At 38.8% G+C, this 21,834-nt stretch overlaps 1 protein-coding gene across 2 annotated transcripts in view; it reads left to right on the forward strand.

The window, feature by feature from the left end:
• Positions 1 to 3,399: 3,399 nt before the first annotated feature.
• Positions 3,400 to 21,834, forward strand: part of DMXL2 (Dmx like 2) — a 47,868-nt gene continuing 29,433 nt past the window's right edge. For both annotated transcript variants that reach the window (XM_054273079.1, XM_054273080.1), the window contains exons 1-12: positions 3,400 to 3,526; positions 11,508 to 11,633; positions 13,341 to 13,412; positions 14,059 to 14,137; positions 14,796 to 14,952; positions 15,327 to 15,393; positions 16,153 to 16,331; positions 16,641 to 16,824; positions 18,138 to 18,312; positions 19,061 to 19,294; positions 19,409 to 19,686; positions 19,856 to 20,552. In XM_054273079.1, coding sequence (XP_054129054.1) covers positions 3,440 to 3,526; positions 11,508 to 11,633; positions 13,341 to 13,412; positions 14,059 to 14,137; positions 14,796 to 14,952; positions 15,327 to 15,393; positions 16,153 to 16,331; positions 16,641 to 16,824; positions 18,138 to 18,312; positions 19,061 to 19,294; positions 19,409 to 19,686; positions 19,856 to 20,552 — 2,335 coding nt within the window. In that variant the 5' untranslated portion in view covers positions 3,400 to 3,439. The remainder of the gene's footprint in view (positions 3,527 to 11,507; positions 11,634 to 13,340; positions 13,413 to 14,058; positions 14,138 to 14,795; positions 14,953 to 15,326; positions 15,394 to 16,152; positions 16,332 to 16,640; positions 16,825 to 18,137; positions 18,313 to 19,060; positions 19,295 to 19,408; positions 19,687 to 19,855; positions 20,553 to 21,834) is intronic.

The raw sequence follows: 21,834 nt of genomic DNA on the forward strand, positions 1-21,834 counted from the left end.
TCTTTCCAGAGTACAGTAGAAAGGATCGTCCCTCTCAGGTGAATTAATGCCTTTAAGGCCTTCTAGAGAAACACACAGAGAATGAACAACAGAAATAAAAAGTTTACATATTAAGATCATTCTGGACACAATCTTGTTCAAACAGTAATAACAAAGGTAGGAAAAAAGAACACATTGCAGCTCAAAAATTAATAGCAGAGAACAGATGTCACAACTTATAGATTTAAGTACAGGATTTTCTCCAGGCTAACACCTGAATTTGTGTTGTAGAGAAAAACCAACAAGTAGCTATTAAAGAAGAAAAAATACACTTTGTTCAAGTGTACCCAGTGAAGATTTGGGATACCCATTAAGAATCATGAGGAAAATATTCACAGAATCATAAAAATATAGTGCTCAGAGTCTCTCTTTCTTGTGGAATGCTAAAGGCTTTCAGAACCACAAACCCAACTAAGTGGCTGAAACAGGGGATGTTCTTCAAATTTCAAGATACCAAGGCAGCACTTCACCTTTGCAATAAAAGGCAGTCTCACATACATATTTATCTGGCATAATGCCTCTTACAAGTGGTTTTTTTTTTCTCTAAGCTGATCTCACTGTAAAACCTTTTGAAATTTCTTCCTTCCCATTAAACACCCCACCTTTTGCCAAAAGCAAAACATTTCTCCTAGCTTTTACCCCTAAGCAAAACTAGAAAAATTTGTTAGATTTTTTTTTTTACATAATGATGGCTTCTATATAGAAACATATTGACTTCTGATTACTTTCCTTAGCTAAGTGAAAATTCTGCTCCCTATAGCAAACGGAAGCAGTTATTTCTCCATAGCACCTATGTAGTTCAGAGTTTGCTCTCTAAATTTGGATCCCTTTCCTCTGCCTCCCTCTCTCTCTCTGGAAGCAGCAGAAAAGACGACTGAAGTCTCAGCCTTGTAATACCTCTAGACCTGGAGAAGCAAAAGGCAAAGCTGCACAGTCACCCACATACCTGATACAGACAGCCTGGGGAGGTCACCCAGCTCATCCTGCCAGACCTAGCCAGGAACAAAGCACTCCCCACATTCCTAACACCTGCTTAAAACACCACCTAAAGCAGCTCCAGCTGTACCTTATTAGCATGAATTAAACAGACCTGCTGATTGCATGCAGCTGACACTGTCCTGAGGGGCTGGAAGCTCTCTTCTCACAAAGAGAAAGGGAAAGCCAAAATAGGGAATTCCTGGGCAAACAGACTCCAGCAGAAGGACTGCAGGAACTTTGTTTAGAGCTAAAAAGAAAATAAATTCATAGAATAAAGCAACAATAACTAAAGGGGAAATTAAAAGATTGAAGGCCCCTTACATATCTCTACTATTATTTTACATTTTATACATGCACGTATATATATATATATGTATATGGAAGAGAATGTTTCATGGTCTCAGGTATAGAAATCACAGTCACACAGACAAAAAATTACTTTAATGTGAGGCATTTAAGTCTCTAATAAGGAAGAATGATTTCAGGTGAAAAACAATCTGTCAGCAAAACTCAGGTGAAAATATTTGCTTTCAGGAAGAATGTGGAGGCCTTATCTGCAGAGAATTGCAGATTGACTCTTGCTCAAAGTTCTGTGCACAGAGGTAGCCACATTTCCTCAGCCACAAGAGCTGCAGTCAGTCTTACTCTCATCAAGAAAACTGAACTGAAAACCAAAAGTCTGCCTCATCATGTCTGTACCTAGCAAGACTGAACCAATCATGCAGGTACTCAGCTTTCTGTGAAGACTTCAGGCCACCACAGCCAGGAAAACCCTTTCCTTTAGATCACGCTGTTCATTACAGCTGCCAATCCAAAAGCCAGCTGCCCTTTTCAGGCATTAGCTGGATTTCATTCTGCTCATTAAAACAAACAAACAAACATCTTAACCAAAAAAAAAAAAAAGCCCCACCAAGGACTTTTTGCCTTTAAGTCCTGTTGCAGGAATTAAAAAAAAAAAATCTCACTCATAATAAAAATCAGTTGTAAATTACATATCTTATGTGGAAGAGCCTTCAATTGGAAAAGTTATGGAATAGTGAGATGAAGAACACGAACATTAGATAGTGTTTTCACGTTTAACCAGGTCAACTGAAGATCTAAATGTTTTTTTCCTTTTTCCCTTTCACCTCAGCTAGAGACACTGTGGCCTTTTTAAAGGGATTGCCTCTAACAAGCATGGAAGTAGACAAAATCTGAAGTGTTTTCTTAAGCATGTTTTTTCCATCCCAATGTAACTTGACTTCGTGTTTATTTACCTCTACACTTTGAGCAGCGTTTCATTCATGTGGTATGGGATGTACACTTTTAAGAAGCAGTACAAGTAAGATAAATCTTGTAGTCTTGACTCAGGCAATACTGCCATAGACTTTAAAGGAGTGGGAGCTTTGCAGCTTCAATTATTAACGACAGAGAGACTACTCTATTGACCTAGGACTGGGAAACAGAGAATTTTCCTTATCTCATTAGGCACAACACACAGAGTATTTTTATTCTCTCAGTCAGAGTTTAGAATCCCTTCCAAGATGTTTCCAGGATCCAGTTTTCTCTGCACCTCTGAGACAGAGAAGGACAGTCATACTTAAAGGCATACTCGTTTCCAAGAGTGTTTGGCGGTCATTACAAATAAAGCAGCAAAAGCCTGGCCGTGTTTTCTGTGAGGTGCACGAAATTCAACTGAACACGTTAACCAAAGTCCCCTCCCTGCGGGCAGGTCCCGGCCCCTCTGCGGACAGCGCTGGAACGACGCTGGTGCGTTCCCGAGAGCATCCCAAGCTCTCTGGGAAATGACCAAACGAGAGGATTCTCTAAGGAAACCAACCAATCCACCCTCAGAAGCACTATATATATACACAGATGTGTGTGTGTACGTGTATGTGTACATCTAACTACCGAGCGGCAGCCGTGCGAGCCGTGCGGCAACGCGCCCACACCTGCCGGGCTGAGGACACGGCTTCCCCTGGGCGCCCCGCCCGCCGCGCTCCCGGGACACGCCTCCCGCCGCCCCGGGCCGTGCTCCGCATCTCCGCCGCGGCAGCCGTGCTGCCGTGCCTGCCGCCCGAGAGGCGAGTGGGGCCCGCTCACCTCCCGGCGCCGCCGCGTCCGTGCCCGCTCCGGGCCGGCCCTCCCTCCTCACGGCACCGACTCCTGCTCACCCCCCCTCCCGTACCGGCCTCGCGCGCGCCCTTCACAACCCCCCCTCCAGCCCAGCCCAGCCCCGCCCCGCCCGCGGACACGCGCACAGCCGGGCCCGCCCCCTGCTCGAGCAGAGGGCGGTGCCCGCGCGCGCGCGCCTCACCTGATCCGAGCGCTGCCCGACGCGTGCGCCGCCGCGCGCCCCCCTCCCGTCTCCCCCCTGCCGGCCCTCGCGCGCGCGCCCGCGGAGCCATCCGGGTCCCGGCGGCGCGGCGGGGCCGGGGCCGCGATGCATCTGCACCAGGTGCTGACCGGCGCCGTGAACCCCGGTGACAACGGCTACTCCGTGGGCAGCGTGCAGGACACCCCCTTCACGGTAACGGGCGCCGCGGCCGCGGCCGGCCTGGGCCCGGCGGGCGCAGGCCCGGGGACAGCGGAGGGAGGGGAGCCTGGCGGGCGGGGGGCGCTGCGGGACCGGCGGGTCTGGGGGCGGCCGGGGATCGCCTGGCAGCGCCCCGTGCTCTGTATCAGCCGGGGAAACCCCCCGGTGGGTGTGCTCGCATTTCGCTGGGCCCTTCTGTCTGTCTTTATTTTTTAATTTTTTATAGTATATTTTTGTGTATGCTTATATCTCATCTGCAAAGCGCACACAGTCAGTTGCACTGGGGCTCTGACGAAGCCTGCCCGCTACTGAGGAGCGTCTGCCTTCCATTACTGAGCCTTAACACACAAATTAAAAAATTAAAACACCAATTTGTCAAATGCTCCTCTCAAACTGGAAAAGAAACAGGAAAAGATGATAAAGAGACACACTAAGTGAATTTCAAGAGCCCCGTAGTTTATAAAACAATCTGTTTCTCATTCACAGGCTATTTTTGTTTATTGTCAATTTCTAATGTCAGTTTCACTCCGTTAGGTTACGTGTGCTTGTTATGCTTTGATTTTGGTGAGTGATCAGTTTCTGCAGTGTTTTCCTGCTGCCATCTAATCAGTATCTTATTCTTTAGGTGTCACTTGTCTTACTGCATTTTATATTAAGATTACCCCAGGCACAAACCAGTTCCAAGCAAAATGATACAGAACATCCTTTCTAATGTAAGATAAATGTCAGCAGACTCGTGAAACATTTAAAGCTTGCAGTGAATTATCACCAATGTCTTATTTCAGTAATGAATGCTAGAGACTCTTAAGAAATAAAAGGTGCCATGTTTGTCTTTATTTTCCTCGTTCTGCTGCTATGCAGCCATACTGCTATTAAAGGGACCTCTTTTACTTTTGATTTTTATATAAGAAGTCATTTACTCACATTCACATTCTAATGTGTTCCTTTTTACAATGGCAATTTGAAAAGTCAATCAAATAGTATTATGCAGCATAACTTTATGCCCATTCTTGTCATAGCTTTGATAACATCAGTAATGAATCATAATGTGTATTGTGGTTTGTACAAGAATTTTCCAAGAGCAAAGGTAGCATCTTCCAAAACAATGCAGGATTGCTTGGTAGGATTTAAATTATGGAACTGCATATAACAGACCACACTGTTTTTCTGGCTGCTGTATCCAATTTTTTTGTAATAGAGCAAACAAGGAGCTAAAGAGATAAGTATGCTTTAATAAATGTATCTTATGGACTTCTATAGCTGTATCTTTCTTCTGTGCTTTTTCTTCATTCTCTGTATTCATGGTGTTATTTCCTGTTCTTTTAGGCCTTGATCCTAGAGTAAACTCTACAGTTAAAAACTACCTGCAAACAGGCAGTTTGAGGTCTTATATCCAGATTCTTAGGAAATTGGTTACCTGTGTGACTTAGTAGAACCATAATCTACCATTGACTGCAGGCAGTTCATTAGTGCCTAACCTCCAATTCTGTCAGTCATCATCACCTGTCTGGACAGAGCTTTGTGCCCCCAAGCCGCTGAGCTGTTTGGAGCCAGGGCTTCAGCTCAGATCCTGAGGCAGGTTTTGCAGTTCAGGTGACAGAGCCTGGCTCTGCAGACCTGCTCTGAAGCCCCAGCACCCGTCAGGCACTGGCTCACAGCACCAGCAGGGCAGGGAAGAGGGCAGGAGGGCAAGGGAGATGTGCACAGCACGCTGTGGGAATCCATAGGTGTCTGCAGGAATCCACAGGTATCTGCAGGAATCCATAGGTGTCTGTGGGAATCCACAGGGCTGTGGCACAGGAGCTGCTGTTTGTGTGCACATGTGCCCACTCACGTTTTGGTTGGTGTTGGGGTGTTGAGAATGCGTGAGAACAGTTCAAAATTGCTACAACTGATTCATCGCAGGCACTTGAAAATACAGCTTTTTTGTGTGCAGAAATGAATCACTGCTGTTAAAAATACTCTGCTTAACAGCAGAATAATGGGTTGGGTATGTATATATATGTACCCACTGGTTAATAGGTTTGGAGCTATTTCCCTTTTTTCTTGAGGAGGAGTAGGAGAAACTTCCTCTTAAGATGAATGTACTTTAGATGTCCAAGTCCAGCAATCTTAGGATTCCGAGAAAAGAAACACATTTTCTTCTAACCTGATTAGGGACATTGCAATTCTCAGGTTCTTAATTCTTCCCTTCTTCTGTGGTTTGTCCTTGGCTTGTTTACATGACTCCTTGCTGGGGATAAAGGTAAGCTTTTAATTTCCAAGTCAGTGTAGCTAGAGGTAAGATGATAACACAGTCTGCCTCAACTTTTTTAAAGCTTTGGTAAAGTCATCTAGTTATTCTGAGAATAAGACAGGGAAATAAATAATTTTCCACTATTTTTCTCTCTGCCTGCTAAAACAAGTATTAGCAGCTCCATAAAACCATAGAGATCCAAAGAAATAGAGACAGCTGTCTGTAGGTTGGCTACAAAGGTTTTGTCAGTGCTTATTCTGGAATGTGCAGGGTCCTTTCCTCCCTCAGCTCCCACATCTGCCTGCAGCAATCCTGACACACATCCAGCCTTTCCCAAGGAAGGGCTGAGGCCCAGAGATGTGTGGTGCCTGCTTGATGGTCTGGTAGAGCGAGTGATACACAGGAAGAACTGTTGGAAGGGTGATTAGAAGCAAAATAACTCCATAATGATATCTTGTACCAGACAGTCTCCTCAGCCTCCTTCGTCTGAGCTCTGAAAAGACTCTGCTTAAGCAAAGGGGCAAAGTACTGAATGGCAGAGTTCTGGGAATTATTCTGGGAATAATTCTGTACACTTTTCAGCTTGCTGTTAGTTCATGTTCTCATTTTTGCAAATATTGCTAACTGTGTTCCACAAGTGAGTTTACAGAAGGTTGAGCTTTAAGCAGAGGGCCTTACAGCAGAGGCCCTGCCTTGACAGAAGAGGTATTTGTACCTCACAGTCTAACTGGTAGCTAATAAGCTTTTAAAGGGAGTAAAATGCATTTTTCAAACCACAGCTAATTTTGTTTAGCTTTTGTTCTGAAAGAGCTGGTTAAGCAGCTACAACAGAATGTAACTGTTGCTAAGGTTAGTCTGGGTTGAAAAATGAATAGATAAAAATAGCTATGTCATTTACCTAGAGGCTGGATTCTGTAAGTATAAAAATTTCAAGTGTCAGACAAGCAGGAAATGGTATTTACTTTTGCACTGATTGCGCAAAATACAAAACCATAGACATCGTTAATGAAATATCAGAAGGTCAGATTTTAGGGATATCTAAGAATTTTACTGATAGAAGTCAGAAAAAATTCATTTATTATTTCTCGTTTTTGAAAAGGACAAGCTTCTTAATATATTTCATTCCAGTACTGACACTTGGCCTGGAGCTGTGTGGGGTGAATTCCAGAAGCTGTTGCAGATGAGTTTCCCACACCCCTGTAAATTTGTTTACTTTGTTGAAAACACCAAAACCTTCATTCACACAGATGTCCACGAGATACAGCAATTGAAAATAGGTTTGCTCTGCTGTGTTGGGTTCTCCTACGTTTTCACTACTTCATCCTACTTATTTGCAAATCCCTCTCATTTATTACTATTTACATATATCTATATGTTCTGCACTGTTTTTATGTAAACTGGATTAGAGATGCTTAATATCTGAATCCTTACTGAGTTTTCTTATCTCTGTATTTTTAAGCATGTTGTAAAGTATTTAATCATGAATTTGTCTGAAATGCCAATGTAGGAAAGCCTGTTTCACAGGCCATGGGCTAGTAGTAAGTTAGGAGTTGTTTCTCAGTTATTTTGCTAGTTTGCATTAAGTGTATGTAATTCTAGAAGTACTTGGAAGGAGGAGGGGGAGGAAGTGCAAGTGATGTCCATTGAATGAGAGCTTGGAAACAGTTCAGGATTCAGGTGTCTTCATTGCTAAGTGGAAGGTGGAGAAATTTCTGCCAGAAATGTAAAAATGAGTGTTGTTTTACTAGAGGAGTCCTTTAAGCCCTGTACAGACTTTCAGGTTTCAATAGATGTTTTAATTCACGTAATTTTAGATGTTTATGAATTTCAGTTTTTAATAGCACCGATTCTTTTTCTTCTACATCATTTACCATCTTGAAATGCCTCTGCATCCCTGACAGTACACACAGGAGCTTGAGGACTTGTGTTTTATTATGCTTATGCCAAATTTGTAAAGAGTTGCAGGTTATAGAAAGAGAATTTTTTTGGCTTTTTTTATACAGAGAGAAGTATTTGTATAAGGAAAAACCAAGATGAGACTGTGAAGGAATAATTGTTTCCCTGTCTCTTAGTTCCAGAAGCAAACTGGAAAACATGAGTAGCTGAAAAAGACAGAAGCATGTGCTGCTGTCATATTATCTGAAAACTGAGGATATAGCATAAACTGTTAGACTAGGACACAATGTCCTACTTCTGTGTGGTGCTCCTGCATTCAATTAAAGTTTTGTAATTGTTCATTTCAGTGGTCCCAGATCTTGATAGATAGAGCAAACATTGGCAAACTACAGCTTATTAATTTCTTATGGATCCTGCAAGTCATCCTTGCATTCTGGCGGTTTTGCAACTCCATTTAATTTTCTCCTTGAAGTTATCAGTGACATTAGAAATGGTGGTTGGCAGATACTCCATGTGGGTGGTTCTTACTGCACTTGTTTTGTTCAGTCACTGCTCATAATTCTGTTTATTTAAGAGCTCTGTGCTGCTCTCATCCATTACTGTATCTCAGTGCTGTATTTTTCATCTTTCCTGTCTGTATGGCTTACCAATTTTCCATTCCTTTTATCAGGCTAGGCAGATTGTCAGTCTGCTACCACCAATATTGTAGCCTCTGTTTCTCTGGCAGGAGAGACCTGTGGTGGCACAAATGACCTCATGAAGATGTTGTCAGCTGAATCCTTAAGGAACTACTGATGTTAAATATTGTGACACTTCCCTGTTCTTTGTCACTGTGGGGTGTTTCTGCTGCATTACCAGCTTAAGGACAAAAGAAAAGAGGATTTAACAGAAAAGTGTTCTCTTAAAGTATAAACATGTTCATATAATGAAGACATCAGAAAAGCTGCATAAAAGCAATCAAATGAAGAACTTGTATTTAGGCATATAACATGAAATATGAAAATGTCTTTCAATACATAAAACTATGTGGACCTTTTTCAAATGTGTGTTCTAATGACTTTACTTCATAAAACTATTTTAAGATTTCATATACTTTCAAGAAATAAGGCACATTCTTACAACAAATATCTACACTAAGAAAATGACCCCAGAACCACGAGATAGGAGCACTTGCTCTAACAGCCTAGAGCTGAAGGCTGGTGTCCTGCTGCTGGGAAGGGGCTCTGCCTACCCCCCTAGCCAAGGGGTCCCCACTGCTGGCACAGGGCACTCAGGCTGCTGAGTCACTTGTTGGTGCAGCAGTAAGCACAGGCAAAGAGTAGGATGCCTACAAGTGACAGTGAGAAGATTTCACAAAGGAAAGAGATCTCTGTATCTTGATGAATAAGAACCACCTTTTCACTTACCTGTGTAAAAATATGCTAAATAGTTCATAATTAGCTGAAAAGTTAATGCTTTGTTGGTGGAAGAAGTGCAGGTAGGGGACAGAAGAGATGAAAAACTAAAATGTTTGAAGAGAAAGACACTAAATTCTTTTGCTTCACAGAATAAACAGACATAGCCAAGGATAAATTATTTTCTGTTTCATGCATTATGGGCTGTGCAAACACATACAAATGGGCATGTTTAAAAACACTAAGCATAAGGAAATTGAAGTTGATAAGCCTTTTACTTTTACAATTTGACACACACATACATGTCTCTTGCTAATAAAAATGCAACTAATGATAAGTTATGTATAATAATGTAGCTAGAAATTTGCAACTCAAGTTATGAATACCAACAGTGAATTGGGAATTTGAAAGGTTTAAGTCCTTGTTTTAAGTGAATCAACACCTCTTTTTATTTAGATAATTTAAGTCACATCTTTTAGTAGGTTTGTACTGGTAGTTATGAAGAAGACTGTTGAAAAGAAGATGACTCAATTCTTTTCTGTTTCAATGCTCACCCTTTGAAGTTTAAGTAGGAGAATAAATTTCTTGTGAATATTTGAATTCTGAATAAATTGTTGGAACAGAGGATGTGCTTTTATTTTCCTGTCTACTTCTGGGCATTCACATCCTGGTCTTAATCTTCTTCCTTCACACTAAGGAGCCTATACTGTTTCATCCAGTATTCAACACTGCTGGTGAAGCTTGTTTTGTAAAGAATACAGTATAAAAATAGGAAAGCAACGAAACAAAAGGACTTTCTGTTCAATGCCAGAACTTATTGCAGAATCTCATCTTTCTTTCTCTTACATTCTGGAAATAATCCTATTCAATTTTAATAATAACTTACTCCCTTCCAGACTGAGTCTAATAATCACATAGCCTAGTCATCAAGGAGCTGGGATATTCTGTTACACAGATAATCTCACTCCAACAACCTTTTAGCAATGCTGCTTACATTGTGAATCACTCCAGTATCAGTTCCTCAGAGCTTCCCAGAACAGCAGTGTGGGTTATTATGTCTCACACAACACTGTGTCACTCTATTTTTGTGAGGTGACCTTGGAAATCTTTTAGACAATCTGTCTTATCTGCAGTTTTCATTTTTGTGTGTGCAGTTGTGTGGTGTATTAATTCCTGGGGACTGAGTTTCTGCTTTGCTGCTTGCATTGCTGTTCCTTTCTGTTCCATGCAGTGACGTACTTTCACTAAATTAAACTCTTTTTTTCAGCCTTTCTCACTTGTTGCGCCTTCTCAGGAGAATTAGAAGTAGACATAGAAAGTCGTGAGACCTAAACTGTCCATTCTGATTCCAATGGTTGTCTTGCACCCTCATCTTAGTGCAGCCACTGAGGGGCACTGGTGGTAAATCAATAGAAATACAACTTTCATACATTTACAATAAAGTAGCCTTTACACTGATTGATCTCAAAGTAGAGGGCAAGGGCTGACTCAGTATTTTGGAAAATATTGTGAAAAATCCAGTGGACAAGTTAAAGTGACAAGTAATATTATACCATCTGAAATTCACTGTGGAGGACTTGCACTCTCTGCTTAACTCAGGTGTTATAAATTTCTGCCTACTGTATTGGAATCCGTGGAAAACTTGCTTTAAGGAAAGAAACTTCCAGCTTTAACTGGTTACTGTAAAAGGCTTAGTGGAGATCCTAGGGAGAGATTTCTGTGCCTGAAGGTGGGAGCTCAGTGGGACAGATAATCTGGAGTGATTAAACTTTTTAGAACAGGTGAAAGGTTGGCAGACAGGTATATATTTATCCTGCTGCAGGCTGTCACTGTTCTATAGCTACCATGTAAACAAATTCTTTGGAATATAGAGTGTATTGCACAACAGTATATCCAAAAGAAATCTTTGTTGTTTTACAGTCTTATAGTAATACGACTTCTTAAAACTCAGAAAAGCCCAGAAATTACATTGTTATGGAAAAGAATCCCTTAACAATCTTGATTTAAAAAAATTATAAAGAAGGCAGATGGAGGCATGAGACACAATTATTGAAGAAAGGTACATGCAAATTCATTAAGAAATGCTCCTGGCTTGACTGCCTTGCTCTAAGTGTCAACAAGAATTGGAGGGGAGAAAAAAAATCTACTAAAACTTAAACAAAAAGTAAATAGAGAGCTCAAGTTTCTTGATTGAAATTTAGGATTTGAGTTGGTTTTTTTTTTACTCTTTTCTCTTGGCTTTCATTTAAACCCTGATAGAGTTGTGGTCTCCCTTGCTACTTTGTTTTTCCTTATTGCTCATTGAATTAGTGAGGAATAAACCCGCTACATTGTAACTTCCTGTTTAACTGGGATATTCACAGCTTCCAAAAACATCAGTCCTGTAGCAAGTGTTTAGTTAGCTTTTAAAATAAACATTTAATTTTATTTCTTTTGAAAATTGTTTCAGGCATATGGCTCTGGTTGTGACATTGTTATTCTGGCAAATGACTTTGAATGTGTGCAGATTATTCCCGGTGCTAAACATGGAAACATCCAGGTCAGTTGCGTGGAGTGCTCCCAGCGACAAGGCAGGGTAAGGATTTCAATAAATCTGTATAGAAGTTTTAAAATTTGAGAACTCTAAATTAAATAATTAAACAGCAACATAATACATTAAGGGAATGAAAGAGTTTATTTCCCAACAAAGATCATGATTTATTGATCTGGGACTTTCTGAGTAGCACCTCTTGTGTTACTCTTATTCTTTCAATTTATTAGTAATTTGGGGGAGGGAGGAGGGTAGAGGAAGCAGGAGACATGTTGGAGCAAAGGTTTTATTCCGTTTCTGGGACCTGCAATAAGAGGTGTGACAAAATGTGAACAGATGCATTAGTTACAGTACAATATCAGAACTGGGATGGTACTGAAATGATGGTTACTGGCTCCATTTTGTGTGCTTCCATCTAACAAAAGAAGAAACGGATAAATCATTTATCTATACATACATATACACATATGTGTGTGTGTCCTGCAAAGTCATGAATTTGAAATACATTTAGAAAGGCTTCAGCATGTTTAGTGTGTTTAGAAGTGCTACACCAAGAGCTGTCATAACTGCATGGCCCCTTGATTTGCTTAGTGGTTTCATTCTAAATCCCTAAACAATGCTAGAGAGACAGGTTAGAAGGAGGAAGGAAAAAAAATTTCTAGGAGTTCCGGTAGAGCACTGAGCAAATTTTGTTTGTCAGTTGTCGCTGCTGACTAGAATTAAAAATTGGTACCAGTACTGAGGGAGCCCTCGTTAGGATTTGGGCAGATTTAGTTGGCAGAGCCCTTGAACATCAACAGCACAGTCCCTGTAAGAGTGGGAGAGAGATCCCAGCTTCAGAGATGGTCCCTACAAGACCACCACAAACCCCTGGGTGGTTCTGCATTCAGGACTCTGAACTCACAGTCTGTTCTCTGACTGACTCTGTTGTTGCAACCTTCTCTCCCCCTCCCCCTAAGGAAGAAATAAGATTTCGTAATAAATGCCGTGAAACTTTTGCATCATTTCCGTTTTGAGGAAACCAGATCCTGGATGGGAAGGACTTAAACAGTTTTTCTTTAAAAATCTTCTAAAGAAGAAAGAGAAGTTTTAAAGATAGTTAGAAGTATTTAAAGGATATGAGTATTAGGAACAGGCCCAGATAAATACCTAAGGAATACTATTTTGTGTTTAGAGATTTCTGGGAAATAAGTGAATGAAAGAAACTGAAGGGTTCAATGGCATATGTACTTCAGTTTTTCTATTTACCATTTATATCCTCTCAAAATGTATTTGAGTGCTAAAAATAGAGTTGCATTTCTTTCTGCTTTTTGTAACTATTATTTAGTGATACAAAATGGAATCTAGGGACACAGACACTAATAATTAATGCATTAGTTAGCTGTGAAGTACACAGAACACGAGCAGAAGCAGTGAAGGCATCAACTTTCTCTTGTGCATTAAGAGTAGTTGCTCTAGAAGATTGTGACTGTTTGTGCCACAGAAAGAGATGTCTGCCCTGTTTAGAGTTAAAATGTGAAAGGTGGGTTTATTCAAGAGTGTTTTCCTCAATTGCCTTAAGAAAATATACCCATAACACAGTTAATTACATTTGTACTAATTTCACTTTTCAAGTGAAATTTCACACCTGGCACATAGAAGAGGTACTGGAAATTCTTTAGCTAATTTGGAATACTAAGGAGCACTTACTCCACTTGCCTCCTAACCTTACATTTTGAGTCTTCAACTTTTTTTTTTCTTTCCTTTCCCCAGATTGCTGCATCATATGGAAACGCTGTTTGCATTTTTGAACCACTTGGTATAAATTCTCATAAAAGAAATTGTGTAAGTGTGTATTTCATTATTTTATTTCTGTTAAGGCTCTTAGAAGAGGCAAAAGTCTGTCTGCCAGTTATTTTTATTATATTACGTTGGCACACAACAGAAAAATGGATAAACAGTTTCCACCAATCATAATACAAGTGGATGGGTAGACTCTTCCAGTGAATGAACTGTGGACTGCACTTCTCCTAAGTTCCCAACATTTTGTTCTTGAGTCTCATACTAGAATGACAAGCTGGTATTTCTTATTTGTGAGGTTATGAGAGGTGCAGGACAGACATACAGCACAGACTTGTTTAGTGCACCCAGACTTATTTTAACAGCACAGACATGGCTGAGCGCTTGAGCACTGAGGATGTTCTCAAGCAGGTTTCACAATCTTTGTGGTATCTATACTGCCATCCCTTATGTTCCTCTAAATCTATGGTCACAGTAGTTCAAAAGTAATCTACAGAAATATTTGTATGTGGGACAAGTCCAGATAGATTTTACAAAACAATTTAAAAACATACTAAAACTAGATTTAGCAATCTACCACTTAATACTTTTGCAGCAGGCTTAATAGCAATTTCATATAGAAAGAAATACCAATATCTTTATTTTTTGCTGTTGATGTGAGACTTAATCCTTGACTGTTTTTACACTACAGCAGCTGAAGTGTCAGTGGCTAAAAACTGGGCAATTCTTCCTCAGTTCTATGACTTACAACCTGGCCTGGGATCCTCAAGGTAATGCATCATTTGTGAAATATTTGGTCAACATTTGTAGTTAGAATGACTTGAACACAAAATATTGTTAATATAATAAAATGAGAGCTTGAATATGCAGATTTTAAATTACCTCTTCTCAGGCAGTGTTGCATAAAATGTGAGGCTACAGTTAACATTTGTTAAGATGCTTTGCCAAGTGTTTGCCTCTCTTATGTAAGATTTTGGTTTGGGAATCACAGTGCTAAGTTGTTAACGGACTTAAATTGTCATTAATAATAATTTAAATGAAATTTTAGCACAATTGAAGTCAACAATGTACTTAGACACAAATCTTTATAAGATGTCTATGTATTTATTTGAGATTTAATAGCTGTTAAGCATCTGCAACATTGATTAGTAAATACAGTTCTATGATTCAAAGTTCTCCTTTTAACAATGCAAAAAGAGGAGCTAAATAAAAAGCCTTGGTATTTTTTCTTGAAAGATACTATAAATTCAAAATGTTTTAATAAAACCAGCTGGGTGAGATGATGGAATACCTTATCATATTTAAAATGGACTAAAGTTTAGCATTCAACCTATTTCGATAATTCACAACAAAATATGATGAGAGGCTTAATCTTTCAACATACCTTCATCATCCTGTTTCCATAGCTTTGGTATCACTCCCTTTCAGGTAACAGGTTATTGACAGCAACAGACTTTTTGCAATTGTGGGCCCCTCCATCTGATGACATTCTAGAGGAAGATGAAGAAGATGATGGCAGCAGTCAGATCAAGGATGATAAAGTTCTCCCGGTCCTAAATGACTGGAAATGTGTCTGGCAGTGCAAGTGAGATAATTTTTGTTTTAAGACAAATTGCAATGCTACCTCACCTATATTTTAAAATGTGCCTTTAAATACCCTAAAATTCAAACAATATAAGCTATTTCAAATAAAAAATCCTCACTCCTGTTGAATCCTACCTAGGCTTGCTGTATTTAAACCAATTTTTGGAGCTGTTTTTTTCAATAAAGTATAAAAATACTTTTATGCTCCTGCTATTCAAAAATTATGCTTACCAAAACAACTATAAAATACTTAAACTAATTTTTACATTAATATTAAATTTAAATAATGAACAGTAACACTGAATCAACTGAATACCTATGGAATAATATTTTAGAATAAAAAGACCACACTTAACTTGCTCTTGTGTTCTGTAGGACTGCAACATCAGTACATTTGATGTCATGGTCTCCTGATGGTGAATATTTTGCAACAGCTGGGAAGGTAAGGACAAAAAAAACCAATTAAGTTTCTGAAGTATTTTTCATTTGTTTGACAAAAGTAAGTAATATGAATAGTCCTGGAACATACATTCTATTGTAGTCTTAGCAAAGGTAAATTATGATCTGTGTAATGCTGTATTTTGTGTAATTCCATGGATTTTAGCAGCAAGAAATCGGATTTATCTGTGTGCTCATACTCAATACCTGAATGAATGACAGTGGTACAGACTCGTATGTATGTATGTGTTATATATATGCATATATATATATATATATATATATATATATATACACATATATTGTTTAAGATGTAGTATACTTAGATGAATTTTCAGATATACATAAAAATTTTTTCTACTTCTGTTGAAAGTAATGAGATCATTATGATTTGGTATAGTACGCACAAATCTGGATAAATTAGAGAATGTTTTTATTTAGTGAATTCTGAGTTCAGTTATCAATTCTATTTCAGTTTGCAATACTTTTTGTCAAAGCACTATTCAAGTTAAGTTTTCAATTAATAATTCTCTTTAATGTCACCCTCTCATTTGAATGATTTTTTTTGGTTTACAAGTCTCAATAGGTAAGCACCTTTTACTGGCACCTACTGTTAGTTGAACAGCGAGATGAATTTGAGTTCTGAGCCAAATTTTCATGAACAATACCAGAACAGCAGTTGCTTATTGCTTGCAATTTCCTTTTTGTTACATTTTTAATTATAGCTACCTAAACCCCTGGCTTTTTTTATTGGTTTACCTAGGATGACTGCCTCTTGAAGGTTTGGTATCCTATGACTGGTTGGAAGTCATCTCTCCTGCCCCAAGAGAATGAAGAAAAGAAAAAAGGCTCAGAGGATGTGCAGTTTTCCTTTGTTTATTTGGCACATCCCCGAGCAGTGACAGGATTTTCCTGGCGGAACATCAGCAAGTACATGCCCAGGTTTGAAAGCTGCCTTTTTTCAAAAAGCAAGCAAGCCTTTGATCAGGTGTTTTTTTAACATTCTGCTTAATGTTTTGCTATCAAGAGCATGAGACTTCTCTTCTTATATTTTCAAGAAACAAGGCATGGCAATACCTTCCCATTAAGTTCTGTATCACCAGGTTTAATAATCATGTTAACCTTCAGTTAGGGGAGAAGCAGAAATTTGGATAAAACAGTAACTACGAAATTCTTGTACACTCCCCTAATTTCTGCTATGTCTATGTAACTGAGTTCCCCAGGCAGTAATTTTGCTGTCTCTGCCATCAGGGGGTTGGTCTGTAATGTGTTACTCACGTCATGCCTCGATGGCATCTGCCGGCTGTGGGCAGAGACGCTGCTGCCCGAAGATACTCTCCTGGGGGAGCAGATCTGTGAAACCACCACCTCCAGCATCAGCAGCACCATCTCTCAGTCTGGAAAGCAAAAGGACACTATACAACATGCACTAGAGGTACATGTAAATACTTAATTTGTGACGTTTTTATTTCACGATTCTCAAAACTTTAAATATTGAAGGATATAGAGCTCTAAGAATGTATATTATGTAATACCTATATGCATAACAGAATAACCTGAATTATTCCATATCAGGTTTTGAAGTCTATTACTAAACACTGAAAAAGTCAGAGACTCCAACTCTGCATTCATGCACCATGTTTTTAAAACTCAATTTGCTTTTTTTATAGTTAGCTAACAGTGATGGGAAGAGACAATGTTTAATGTGGAATAGTAATGATGGTTTCATTGTGATTTGGTCTGAAAGTCTGCAATTATAAAGACAAAATAATAAATAAACTCTTAAATTTTAGTTACTTCATTAGATAATTTTGTTTCAGTGACAGTCTTATATTCTTAGTGAGTCTATAAAGTTTACAGCAAAAGAAAACCTGTCTGTAGAAGCAGCTGCTCCTGGTCAACCTTAACAAACACCTTTTTCTCATGAGAAAGGGCATACCAAAGATCATCTGCAGCTACAAATGTGAGTGTGAGAATGTTTTAATTAACTGTGTGGGATGTGTGAGAGTGCCCAAGATAAAAGAGAAAGAAACATCTGTTCTTCCATTTAGTTGTCTGATTGGTCAGTCTTCTAATCACTGGCTGTGTATTTGATCCTTCTTGTACACAGAAAAAACATATAAATACTCAAGTGTGTTTAATAAAGATGATCCTGCTAGATGACAAAGTGGTGGTCTGTTATCCTCAGCACTACACTATCAGTATAAAACCAAGGAAAGATAAGAAAACAAAAAAACACCTCACCACTCATTTGTAGACCATTACAATCAGATGAAGGTTTTACTTCTTAAATATCATGGCCATCAATAAATAGGGAGCTTGGGAGCAATTACACTTCAGACTGTTAAATCAGTTGTGCTCTTTATATGCTCAGAAATTTTCAGTCATACAAAAACAATTCATTATAAAATTATATTACAAAAGTTACTGCTTTTAGATTGTTTTAATTTTGTCCATTAATGTTGTGCAAAATCCTGTGTATTTTTTGTGGTGTTGTTGAGTAGATATTAAAGGAACTTTTAGAAGACTGTTAGAAGAGCTTTACTTTTGGGTAGATATCAGAAGTACATAATGCATCTAATTACTAATTAGATGTATCATGTTACTAATCTGTGTTGAAATATATTTAAAATAATCCTTTTGAAATTAGTCTTCATTTCTTTAGTAGAAAGAAGCTTTATGTAAGTGTAACTTTTTATCTGACAGTGTTTTTGGTATTTATTAATTTATTTTTTATAACTACAACAGACAATTCATCATTTGAAAAATATGAGAAAAGGACAAAGGAGGTCTTCAGTTCTTGTTACCCACACAGATGTACTGCCAGATCAGCAGGGCATTCATGAAGTTCAGCGTCACATTTCCCATCAAGCAAATGCGCTTGGTCACTTCCACATAGCAGCAAGCATCAACCCTAATACAGGTGAAATATGAACATTGATTAGACTGCAATAATGTGTTTGCACAACATGGAAAAAATAAAGGAAGCTGAGCTTTGCCACATTAAATAGAGGGAACTTGTAGGAAGTCCGTTATTTGGCATAGAGTTTTTTAAGACAAATGAAGCTGAATTTGTTCTGAATACCTTCAGCATCTTTATAAGCAAATTAAATTCATCTTTGCAGATCAGAAGGCAAAAGAAACATAAATTTCCAGTCTAGTTGGTGTTTGATTCTTGGGTTTGGAGGGCCATGGTATATGATGAATAGAGTAATTGCATCCTGCAGAATGTAGCGATTGAAAAAGACTGTATCAGAGTCTTTTGGTGGGAAAACATCTGATTTTTATAGAATAATGCAGAATATTTTTAAAGAAGGAAAATATTAAGGAGCAGTGACTTTCTTTACCTAAAATCCATACATGAAAGTCAACACTGCAACGTATGAAATTGAGCAGTTAGAACCACTAAATATCATTTACGATTCACATAAGAATAAATTTTCATGTAAATGTATTGACCTTAAAATATCTTTACTGTTATCATTACAATTGGATGTAAAATCTTGATCTTTACCTTTTTTAATCTTGCAGGCACAAACTATGTTATACCTAAAATAAGTGAAATGTGTATATGTACATATATATATATATGAATAAAAAGATGAGTGGTTAATATATAGCTTTATATGGTTTAATACATAGGTTTTTTATTTGTTTCAAAATGTCCACAGATATTCCTTCAGTGTTGGCTGGAACTGCTTTTAATACAGATGAAGGAAGTGGAGGCTTTGTTGTCCACTGGCTGAATAATAAAGAATTTCATTTTACATCCTCTATTGAAGTATTCATGCAGCATCTAAGACAAATTTCGGAACAACAACTAGAACAAGATTTTGATATTGAAGCTGAAGAGGAGGAAGAAACAGAAGAAAAAGAAAAAGGCTTACATATGAAGTTAGATCATGGTTAGTAATCTGGTTAGTTCTGACCAGCTAGTACTACTAGCAGATTAAAAAATTCTGTGTTGAATGGAAACTGATAGGGATATCTTTGCAAAAAATGGCATATTTCTGTTGCAGATTTGTCTATAGACAGAGAATCAGAGACAGGGACTGGTACAGGCTCTTCAGAGCATGAAGATGGAGAAAGAGAGGGAAGCCCCAAAACATCTCTGCTAGCAGGCCCTCGCCTGCCTCTGCCCACAGTTTTATTGGACCGGAAAATCGACTTTCTCCTAACAGAATGGAACAGGAATCCAGATATGCTGTTCACTATCCATCCTGTTGATGGGACCTTTCTAGTGTGGCACGTGAAGTATTTAGATGAACACACTCCAGGCATCTTTCGACAAGTTCAGGTATGGCATATTTGAAATTATTTTATTTTTAATGCTAACATTGTCCTTTGCTTTAGAGCTGAATATCAGTAGGAATTCTGTTTAAGTACTTTCTGTGAAATAGCTAACATTAATCAGGCTGAAGCTGAGTTCATATATTCTGATTATTTTCTTTTTCCTTTTTTTTTAGGTTTCATTTTCCTCTAGGATTCCTGTTGCATTTCCATCTGGAGATGCTAGCTCCCTTAGCAAAAATATTATGATGTATGCCTGCCCTGTCTTTGTAAAAGACAGCAGCAGTGCTGCACAGCAGAAAACAATGGACTTTCCAGATAATACTCTAGCAAATAAAGGACCAAGCTTTGCCCAGGACAGTGCAAATGTGAATATCATTTCTCCTGTGGTAATGATGATTTCCAAACACATAGATGGCTCTCTAAACCAGTGGGCAGTTACTTTTGCTGATAAATCAGCTTTCACTACTGTGCTAACTGTATCCCATAAGTTCAGGTACTGTGGACACCGCTTTCACCTCAATGATCTGGCCTGCCATTCTGTTTTACCATTGCTGCTGACATCTTCTCATCACAATGCTCTGTTAACTCCTGAGTCAGACACCTCCTGGGACTCCGACAGGATAAACAGGATGATGGATCCTATTAAACATAAGAGAGGTTCTTCTAAGCAGCAGCTTAAAAATGCAGCAACCCGTACATTCCACGACCCAAATGCAATCTACAGTGAGCTGATTCTGTGGCGAGTAGACCCCATAGGACCTTTATCCTACACTGGAGGAGTGTCTGAGCTGGCTCGAATTAACTCTCTTCACACCTCTGCTTTCTCTAATGTAGCCTGGCTTCCAACACTCATTCCCAGCTATTGCCTTGGTGAGTGCACCTGGCATGTTTCCATATAAAGTTAACACTGTGAGTTGTAGAATTAATTTGTTACAATAAATTACTGTTTTATTTGGAGTGTATTTACATTTACTTTTCAAAAATTTCCTTTTACTGTGCAAATTAAGCCTTTTTACTTTGTTTTAAGCTACTGCAAATCACTTGCAGTGGTCTGAGTGTGTCTGCAGTCCCTGTGGATCAGCTGACACTCAGGAACTCCTTTGTGTGACTAAGCACTCTTTGCTCTCACAGAGAACAGGATGCTGCTTTTCCCCAGTGCTTCAGGCAGCTTCCCTTGAGTGCTCTCTGCATTGATGTGGTTTGCAAATGCAAGTGTGCTGATAGCTTAGGGTGCTGGCCGCGTGCAGCTGCAGGGACATTGGCTTGAACAGAGCTAGTAATTGGACCACCTGAACATCAGAACTATAGGGGAAGATTTTCAGGTAAAACTGGCATTAAATTGGCTCAAATCCCTTTAAAATGCTGGCTTAAAAGTGCTTAGGAGGTCCTGAAACAGTACTGAAGTTCTTCAGACCACCAGAAGCTTACAAAAGCCCAGTTAGAACCCAGGATATTTATAAATAAATAAACTACATTAACTTTACAGAACTGCAAAGAACACTTTCAGAGGTCAGACTGTACAACGTCTGATGTATGATGCCCTTGACCAATTCTTCAGTTTTTGTTTTTAATTTTAGAGCTTTCCATTGCAATTAAGAAAATTACTTCTACAAATGTTACTCTATGAAGCCACACAGATACTTATTTTCTAATTGTCACAAAGATGTGTTGTAGTAGTTGTCATCTTTGTATACAGTACCAAAAGCCATTTGTACTGTGGGTGTAGCATTACATTTTATACTAATGCAAAGTTATAAATACATAATATATTTCATTTAAAATAAAACAAATTCTTTTTCTCTCCTTACATAGTAACATTCTGGGCTGTCTGTATCCCACAAAGTGTTCTAAACACAAATAATGAGCTGCATTCTTGTAGTTTGGAGGAAAATGGAAATCACAGTGTAAAGCCTGTTGTATGTACTGTTGAGAAACAAAAAAAGACACTCTTATATTTTTCATATCTTGTTCAGAACTCTAGAGGTATCTATTTCTCCCTCCACTTTTATGTCTGCACTTCAACTGCAGGGCAGAAGGGAATATTCATAGAGATTAATTTTATGTAAAGAGCCTAGGGTCAATAAACAAGGAAGAAAGCCATGGCTGAATAGTTTCCCCTTAGACTCCTACCCTGAATTGTCTGTGACAACCT

Source organism: Melozone crissalis, unplaced genomic scaffold, assembly GCF_028551555.1.
Source record: "Melozone crissalis strain CALT ecotype California unplaced genomic scaffold, PUWL_Pcris_2 ptg000014l_1, whole genome shotgun sequence".
Classification (NCBI taxonomy): Eukaryota; Metazoa; Chordata; class Aves; order Passeriformes; family Passerellidae; genus Melozone; species Melozone crissalis.